General features: G+C 43.5%; 1 protein-coding gene across 1 annotated transcript; it reads left to right on the top strand.

Moving 5' to 3' along the window:
* The first annotated feature begins 2,004 nt into the window (after positions 1-2,004).
* On the top strand, positions 2,005-7,930 carry FEZF1 (FEZ family zinc finger 1). The gene is made up of 4 exons (XM_073573387.1): positions 2,005-3,119; positions 4,747-4,881; positions 6,200-6,332; positions 7,237-7,930. Exons 1-4 carry the CDS (start codon positions 2,283-2,285, stop codon positions 7,542-7,544), a joined length of 1,413 nt encoding a protein of 470 aa, XP_073429488.1. The 5' UTR covers positions 2,005-2,282; the 3' UTR covers positions 7,545-7,930.
* The last annotated feature ends 2,445 nt before the right edge of the window (positions 7,931-10,375 follow it).

Raw genomic sequence — 10,375 nt, 5'->3', positions numbered from 1 at the left:
CAGAGAGAATACAGAGAGAATACAGAGAGAATATAGGGAGAATACAGAGAGAATACAGAGAGAATATAGAGAGAATACAGAGAGAATACAGAGAGAATACAGGGAGAATACAGAGAGAATACAGAGAGAATATAGGGAGAATACAGAGAGAATACAGAGAGAATACAGAGAGAATACAGAGGGAATACAGGGAGAATACAGAGAGAATATAGGGAGAATACAGAGGATACAGAGAGGATACAGAGAGAATACAGAGAGAATACAGGGAGAATACAGGGAGAATACAGAGAGAATACAGAGAGAATATAGGGAGAATACAGAGAGAATACAGAGAGAATACAGAGAGAATACAGAGAGAATATAGGGAGAATACAGAGAGAATACAGAGAGAATATAGAGAGAATACAGAGAGAATACAGAGAGAATATAGGGAGAATACAGAGAGAATACAGAGAGAATATAGAGAGAATACAGAGAGAATACAGAGAGAATACAGGGAGAATACAGAGAGAATATAGGGAGAATACAGAGAGAATACAGAGAGAATATAGGGAGAATACAGAGAGAATACAGAGAGAATATAGAGAGAATACAGAGAGAATACAGAGAGAATATAGGGAGAATACAGAGAGAATACAGAGAGAATACAGAGAGAATACAGAGAGAATACAGGGAGAATACAGAGAGAATACAGAGAGAATACAGAGGATACAGAGAGGATACATAGAAAATATTAAGAGAATATAGGGAGAATACAGGGAGAATACAGAGAGAATACAGAGGATACAGAGAGGATACATAGAAAATATTAAGAGAATATAGGGAGAGTACAGAAAGAGTACAGAGAGGATACAGAGAGGATACGGGGAGACTGAAGTGAACAGAGAGCGGCGATTGTTTTCTTGACATCTGGTGGTCGCAGTGATCGTTACGTCGCTGTCCTAGCTATGGCACATTGCCCGCTATGGGCACAAATCTCATCATATCCAACAGGTTGTATAAACGTCCAGGCCACATAACGCAGCATTGTGAATCCGATACTTGGAGAAGGCGGCAATTAAAGTATTAGCTAAGAATAAGATCCATCTGCTGCTCAGCTCCGGCTCGGCCTTTGTCTGCTGCTCAGGAAAACGACCACTATACAACATGAGAGGCTGAAGAAAGCCCCCAGCTATAACACTGCGGCTCCCCTAAGACACAGGTACTCCCATACCCTGTCCTGGGCATCCCACCGAAACCAGGGAGGCAGCGAGGTCCTGGAAGAGGGGCAGAAGCCAGCAGCTACATGGGAGGTCATGGCTGGACATGAGAAGAAACAAAATCACAACTCTGCATTCTGCTAAAAGTAAAAGATTATAAGTTGCACTCACAGCTCCAAAATATTTTACAAATGCTTATGATAGTGAGAGAAATGGATGAATACATACAGCATATATATATATACATATATATTAGAAATAGATATATGAGACATAGAGATATACAGTAGGTGAATATGAGAACTAGATCATATAGATATGTGAATATATGAAAGATAGATAGATAGATAGATAGATAGATAGTTTGATAGATAGATAGATAGATAGATGTGAGATGATTATGGGATGTGGACCATTATTATGACACAGACCCTGCTGTCTCATGTACATGTGTAGATTATATATTGTATGGGGGTATTTCGGGGATTTGCCCCCTGTTCTTGGAGCCCTGGCAGCTGGCCATGAGCTGGGGTGTGTTGCTGACCTTACACCGGAGCAGCAGACTTCTGCCACCAGTGGGCACGGAGCCTCGGCCCCAGCTCTCCTTGCCCACCTGTGTATCCCCCTACTGCTGGTGGCAGAGGCGCCCATTGGGCTGTCAGCAGCAGACCCTCGGAGGAGGCTGGTGGGATAAACACAGCGCGACCCCCTCTGCTCTCGCCGGATGATGTCATGTTGATCCCCGGCCCTGCAGATCGCAGCCTCCTCCTCTCTGGGCGGGGGACTCGAATCTCCAATAAAAGTAGTAGCCTGCCACAAGAAAAAAAGAGAGAGGAAAAAAGAAAAGGGAAAAAAAAACTTTTTTTTCTTTTGACTGTTGGAACCGAATTGAGCAATGATCTGGTTTCCCTTCTCCTCTTGGAAGTGAGCGGTTGGCGCGGCCCGGGAGCAATGAGGAGTGACTGCTCCGGTGTCACTGCGGCTCCGCGTCATGTGCTCGGGATTGGCGCCTGCCACTAGGCTGCGCGGAGCGGGGCGCTGCATCACCAGGAAGACCATGACTGTCCCACTCCCTGCCCATCAATGACAAGCGGGGACGGTGGAGTCTCGGAAGAAGACAACTCTTTGCTCAGGAAGGACATGGACGATAGTCTACAACTCCGAGGAGCTGCAGGATTTTCCGGCAGAGAACATCTGTCCAGCAGAGTCACCATGATCAGCAGCTCCAAGCCCCTCGCCTTCTCTATTGAGAGGATTATGTCAAGGACTCCAGAACCCAAATGTCTCCCGGTGCCAAGTTTCTGGCAGGGTTCTGGGCACAAGGGGGAGCAGAAACAAGCCCTTCACCTCAACTCCTCCTCCATCCCCTGCATGATCCCATTTGTACCGGTCACTTATGAGCATTGCCCCAAACTGGGGATCACTAGTGCCGAGCTGAGGAAGACCCACCAGGACTCGGCGCCATCCTTCAGCTGCAACGAGCTGCTCAACTGCGCTGTGGCTTTAAAAGGAGACTTTCCCCCTCTTCAGCAGTACAAGCTTGTCCGACCTCGGGTGGTCAATCACTCGTCATTCCACGCTATGGGCGCAGCTCTGTGCTACTTCAACCGAGGCGATGCCCCCTGCCACCCTGCTGCCAGCATAAACATCCACCCAGTGGCCTCTTACTTCCTGGGCTCCCCCCTGCACCCACCTCCGAAGTCCTACCTGGCAGAAAGGAACAAACTCGTAGTCCCAGCGGCGGAGAAGTATCCATCAGGGGTGACCTTCAAAGACCTGTCCCAGGCGCAGTTCCAGCACTACATGAAGGAGAGCGCCCAAAGCCTGTGCGACAAAATCGCTTACAAATCATCCGGCAAGTTCAGCAGCTCCTCTCCCAGTAACAAGCCCAAAGTGTTCACCTGCGAAGTGTGTGGCAAGGCAAGTAGCCCAGATACTGGTCCTGATCCCCAGATACTGGTCCTGATCCCCAGATACTGGTCCTGATCCCCAGATACTGGTCCTGATCCCCAGATACTGGTCCTGATCACCAGATACTGGTCCTGATCACCAGATACTGGTCCTGATCACCCAGATACTGGTCCTGATCACCAGATACTGGTCCTGATCCCCAGATACTGGTCCTGATCCCCAGATACTGGTCCTGATCACCCAGATACTGGTCCTGATCACCCAGATACTGGTCCTGATCCCCAGATACTGGTCCTGATCACCCAGATACTGGTCCTGATCCCCAGATACTGGTCCTGATCCCCAGATACTGTCCTGATCCCCAGATACTGGTCCTGATCCCCAGATACTGTCCTGATCCCCAGATACTGGTCCTGATCACCCAGATACTGGTCCTGATCCCCAGATACTGATCCTGATCGCCCAGATACTGGTCCTGATCACCCAGATACTGGTCCTGATCCCCAGATACTGTCCTGATCCCCAGATACTGGTCCTGATCCCCAGATACTGTCCTGATCCCCAGATACTGGTCCTGATCACCCAGATACTGGTCCTGATCCCCAGATACTGATCCTGATCGCCCAGATACTGGTCCTGATCCCCAGATACTGGTCCTGATCCCCAGATACTGGTCCTGATCCCCAGATACTGGTCCTGATCACCCAGATACTGGTCCTGATCCCCAGATACTGGTCCTGATCACCCAGATACTGGTCCTGATCACCCAGATACTGGTCCTGATCCCCAGATACTGGTCCTGATCCCCAGATACTGGTCCTGATCCCCAGATACTGGTTCTGATCCCCAGATACTGGTCCTGATCCCCAGATACTGGTCCTGATCCCCAGATACTGGTCCTGATCACCCAGATACTGGTCCTGATCACCCAGATACTGGTCCTGATCCCCAGATACTGGTCCTGATCCCCAGATACTGGTCCTGATCCCCAGATACTGGTCCTGATCACCCAGATACTGGTCCTGATCCCCAGATACTGGTCCTGATCCCCAGATACTGGTCCTGATCACCCAGATACTGGTCCTGATCCCCAGATACTGGTCCTGATCCCCAGATACTGGTCCTGATCCCCAGATACTGGTCCTGATCACCCAGATACTGGTCCTGATCCCCAGATACTGGTCCTGATCCCCAGATACTGGTCCTGATCACCCAGATACTGGTCCTGATCACCCAGATACTGGTCCTGATCGCCCAGATACTGGTCCTGATCACCAGATACTGTCCTGATCACCCAGATACTGGTCCTGATCCCCAGATACTGATCCTGATCCCCAGATACTGGTCCTGATCACCCAGATACTGGTCCTGATCACCCAGATACTGGTCCTGATCACCCAGATACTGGTCCTGATCCCTAGATACTGGTCCTGATCACCAGATACTGTCCTGATGCCCAGATATGATCCTGATCGCCCATATACTGGTCCTGATCGCCCACATACTGGTCCTGATGCCCAGATACTGTCCTGATGCCCAGATATGATCCTGATCGCCTATATATTGGTCCTGGTCACTTGCTGCATTGTTTCCCGATTTCACAATGACAAATGCCATTTTATTTTCTCTTCTAAAGGTCTTCAATGCACATTACAACTTAACCCGACATATGCCAGTGCACACAGGCGCCAGGCCATTTGTTTGCAAGATTTGTGGCAAAGGATTTCGCCAAGCTAGTACCCTATGCCGACATAAGATCATCCACACACAGGTACAATTATTCATCTCGGTTTAATTATCAGAAAAGTTACATCAGAATATGAGAATTGCTACAAATTCAATAACAAAATGTATTGTGCGCTTTTGCGCATTGGAGGGATGGCATTTGGGGGTATTGGGCTTGTATGCAGCTTATTCCTATGTGAAAGTATTATTATTATTATATAGTAATAATAACAACAATAATAATACTATAACAATAATAAAATAATAATAGCAATAATAATAATAATAATACTCTAACAGTAATAATAATAATAATATAATAACAGTAATAATAACAACAATAATACTATAACAATAATAATATAATAACAATAATAATAACAACAATAATAATACTCTAACAGTAATAATAATAATATAATAACAGTAATAATAACAACAATAATAATACTCTAACAATAATAATATAATAATAGTAATAATAACAATAATAATAATAATAATAATACTATAACAGTAATAATAATAATAATAATAATATAATGACAGTAATAATAAAAACAACAACAATAATATCAACACTATAATAATAATACTATTATAATAATAATAATAATAATAATAATAATAATATCCCAACTGTAATAACTATTTACAACATCCTCTAATCACTGATGGAGCAATTATCGTCAGTGCCCCTAACCAGTAATTAGCGGCGCCATCACTTGTGAATGAAATGTCAGCATTCGGACATTTTGGATAATATCTCTAGATTTTGATACTACAAATCCTTCGTTATGTTGATTTGAAATTAATATAATATTAAATGTTTAAGCTTAGTATTTTTACAGCTCATAATCTAATTCCATCGAATGACAGCAATTTGCGAATCATCAGTTTGATATAAAATAACATTGTATCACATAGTAAATGAATAGTTTGGTGAATACCTAAAATAATAATGCAATTCTTTATTATTATAATAATGATGTAAATCGAGAGTAAAAGAATGGTCCCATATTTCCTAACCATATCTATACTGCTCAAACAATAAATAAAGGGACACTAAAATGCCACATCCCATGTTACAGTGCTCCCTTTATTTTTTGAGCAGTATATATTATTAGTAGTACTAGTTATATAATAGTTTTTTTGCAAAAAATAAGGAGAATTATTTCTAAACTAAACAGCCATTTCTTAAAATCCGCTGACTTCAGATGCGATTCTGACTCAAGTCTGCGTCTTCTAATGAGCAGTTTGGAGATTTGGAAATTGCTCTTTTTTTTGTAAACATATTTTTTTTTATTGTGAAATTATTTTGTAAAAGTGATTTTCCCACTGATTTTGTGCCGACTCTTCTCCAGGAAAAGCCGCATAAGTGTAACCAGTGCGGAAAGGCGTTCAACAGGAGCTCCACGCTGAACACGCACACCCGGATCCACGCGGGGTACAAGCCCTTTGTGTGTGAATTCTGCGGGAAGGGCTTTCATCAGAAAGGTACATCTCCTGAGCATTTTATTTCGGTTCCATTTAATGTGGGCAGGGAAATGTGTTCTGATGCCGGGCCAGTTCTTCTGGTGAATGGTGCTGATGGGTATGTGGGCAGGGAGATGTGTTCTGATGCCGGGCCAGTTCTTCTGGTGAATGGTGCTGATGGGTATGTGAGCAGGGAGATATGTACTGATGCCGGGACAGTTTTTCTGGTGAATGATGCTGATGGGTATGTGGGCAGAGAGATGTGTTCTGATGCCAGGCCAGTTCCTCTGGTGAATGGTGCTGATGGGTATGTGGGCAGGGAGATGTGTTCTGATGCCGGGACTGTTTTTCTGGTGAATGATGCTGATGGGTATGTGGGCAGAGAGATGTGTTCTGATGCCAGGCCAGTTCCTCTGGTGAATGGTGCTGATGGGTATGTGGGCAGGGAGATGTGTTCTGATGCCGGGCCAGTTTTTCTGGTGAATGGTGCTGATGGGTATGTGAGCAGGGAGATATGTTCTGATGCCGGGACAGTTTTTCTGGTGAATGATGCTGATGGGTATGTGGGCAGAGAGATGTGTTCTGATGCCAGGCCAGTTCCTCTGGTGAATGGTGCTGATGGGTATGTGGGCAGGGAGATGTGTTCTGATGCCAGGCCATTTCCTCTGGTGAATGGTGCTGATGGGGTATGTGGGCAGGGAGATGTGTTCTGATGCCGGGCCAGTTCTTCTGGTGAATGGTGCTGATGGGTATGTGGGCAGAGAGATGTGTTCCGATGCCGGGCCAGTTCTTCTGGTGAATGATGGGTCTGGTATGAGATGCGGCTCTGAGATCCTCTGGAATTAGTGTGGAGTGGGGAATGGGCAGGGGGTGAATTGGGGAATGAGCACTTGAAGTGAATGGTGCTCTTATTAAATGCTTGCAGGGAATTACAAGAACCACAAGCTCACTCACAGCGGGGAGAAGCAGTTCAAGTGCAATATCTGTAACAAGGCTTTCCACCAGGTCTACAACCTGACCTTCCACATGCACACCCACAACGACAAGAAGCCCTTCACCTGCCCCACCTGCGGCAAGGGCTTCTGCAGGAACTTCGACCTGAAGAAACACGTGCGCAAACTGCACGACCCCAGCGGTGGAGGGGCCCCAGCCGGGCAGGAGGAGCTGCTGCCCCCACCCAGGGAGCAGCCCCCCAGGAGCCAGAGCCCAGCGCTGCAGAAGGGTCTGTACTGACATCACCTGCCGGGAGAGCTTGCCCCGGGCCGGACTCTGGGGAGACGTTTACAACCCCTGGGGGTCCCGCTGGCGCCCCCGGGCCGTGCATGCCCCTCTTATTACTATGATTTGAGTATTATAATAATTGGCCTCCTGTGTTCTGTGTCCGTGGCTGCTCCCACTCATGACAATGACTTGTGTACAGCTATTTATTATTTGGATCTGTATTATTCTATTTATTGTACATAGACACAGAAGAGTTTATTTCCCCCGTGTTTGTCCTCCACGGCCCCCAAATGTTCGCTGTCCCCTTGGTGCAGGGCGCAGATCCCCCCTAGTGATGATGACCTGATGTATGGATGAGTTTTATTCTTGCACGTCAAATAAATGGTTTCCTGCTCGTGGCTCTGAATGTACAGGAGTGATGGAGGCAGGGGATGGTGGGAGTGGGAATCCATTTCATTAGCCCCTATGGCAACGTTTCGGTTCCATAAAATAACCTTTGTCATTATTAGGAGGGCTGGCTGTTTATATTAGATTGGACTAAGAGGGTGTTTGTCCCAAAAGCTTTTCTCTCTTATTATGATAGTTTTGGCCTTTCTTTACACTCTCTCTCTCTCTCTCTCTCTCTCTCTCTCTCTTCTATCTGTCTGTCGGTCTGTCTGTCTATCTATCTATCTATCTATCCCATATCTATCTATCCCATATCTATCTATCTATCTATCTATCTATCTATCTATCTATCTATCTATCCCATATCAATCTATCTATCTATCCCATATCTATCTATATATCTATCTATCTATCTATCCCATATCTATCCCATATCTATATATCTATCTATCTATCTATCCCATATCTATCCCATATATATCTATCTATCTCTCTATCTCTCTATCTATCTATCTATCTATCCCATATCTATCTATCTATCTATCTATCCCATATCTATCTATCTATCTATCTATCTATCTATCTATCTCATATCTATCTATCTATCTATCTATCTATCCCATATCTATCTATCTATCTGATATATATCTATCCCATATCTATGTATCATCTATCTATCTCATATCTATCTATCTATCTATCTAGCTATCTATCTATCTATCCCATATCTATCTATCTCATATCTATCTATCTATCTATCTATCTATCTATCTATCTATCTATCCCATATCTATCCATCTATCTATCTCATATCTATCTATCTATCCCATATCTATCTATCTATCTATCTGATATCTATCTATCCCATATCTATGTATCATCTATCTATCTATCTCATATCTATCTATCTATCTATCTATCTATCTATCCCATATCTATCTCATATCTATCTATCTATCTATCTATCTATCTATCTATCTATCCCATATCTATCCATCTATCTATCTCATATCTATCTATCTATCTATCCCATATCTATCTATCTATCTATCTATCTATCTGATATCTATCTATCCCATATCTATGTATCATCTATCTATCTCATATCTATCTATCTATCTATCTATCTATCTATCCCATATCTATCTATCTCATATCTATCTATCTATCTATCTATCCCATATCTATCCATCTATCTATCTCATATCTATCTATCCCATATCTATCTATCTATCTATCTGATATCTATCTATCCCATATCTATGTATCATCTATCTATCTATCTCATATCTATCTATCTATCTATCTATCCCATATCTATCTATCTCATATCTATCTATCTATCTATCTATCCCATATCTATCTATCTATCTATCTATCTATCTATCTATCTATCTATTATCTATCTATCCCATATCTATCTATCTATCTATTATCTATCTATCTATCCCATATCTATCTATCTATCTATCTATCTATCCCATATCTATCTATCTATCTATCTATCTATCTATCTATCTATTATCTATCTATTATCTATCTATCTATCTATTTATCTATCCCATATCTATCTATCTATCTATTATCTATCTATCTATCTATCATCTATCTATCTATCTATCTATCTATCTATCTATCTATTATCTATCTATCCCATATCTATCTATCTATCTATCTATCTATCTCATATCTATCTATCTATCTATTATCTATCTATCTATCTATCTATTTATCTATCCCATATCTATCTATCTATCTATCCCATATCTATCTCATATCTATCTATCTATCTATCTATCTATCTATCTATCTATCTATCTATCTATCTATCCCATATCTATCTATCTCATATCTATCTATCTATCTATCTATCTATCTATCTATCTGTCTATCTATCTCGCCTCCTATGTGCAGGGTAGTAATCGCACAGTGTGTCTGTGTCCATCAGTGACTTTGCTTCATGTTAGGTGAATGTTGCCAGTCGGACTCTGAGGAGCTCTGGAGTGGAGGCAATGAGTATACAGAGGCACTGAGCTGCCAGTGTTGGGGTACATGGGGGCTCCATATGCTCAGGCCGGCCATTGTGTAATGAGACAATACTGAGCACAGGAGATCTGGGGGCATTGGACATTCAGGGTGGAAGGTCCGGAATTCTCTTCGCCGCATTGTGGAAATCTCCGCCTCCTGCAGAGGTTATACCAAATGGCAAACTCAGCTCTGCTACATCTTAGGTGAATGAGGAAAAAGTAACTGCTGATGGCTTGTGCTAGGGGTAGTGGGCCACGTGATGTGGGAGAGTAGATGATGGGAGTAGTAGTCGTCCATGTGACACAGGCTGAGGATGTCTGAAGCGTCTGTGTCACCCAGGAGAGGAACAGACGGCTCCGCAGCCACAGCCAGGGACAAAGGGGCAGATCACACATGAGAGGAGGACGAGAAAGGGATCACTGCTAATT

This window comes from Dendrobates tinctorius, unplaced genomic scaffold, assembly GCF_039654945.1.
Source record: "Dendrobates tinctorius isolate UK_male_01 unplaced genomic scaffold, ASM3965494v1 ptg000035l, whole genome shotgun sequence".
In the NCBI taxonomy this organism is placed as follows: Eukaryota; Metazoa; Chordata; class Amphibia; order Anura; family Dendrobatidae; genus Dendrobates; species Dendrobates tinctorius.
The sequence above is the reverse complement of the archived record's forward strand: the minus strand, read 5'-3'. Positions and strand labels throughout refer to the sequence as shown.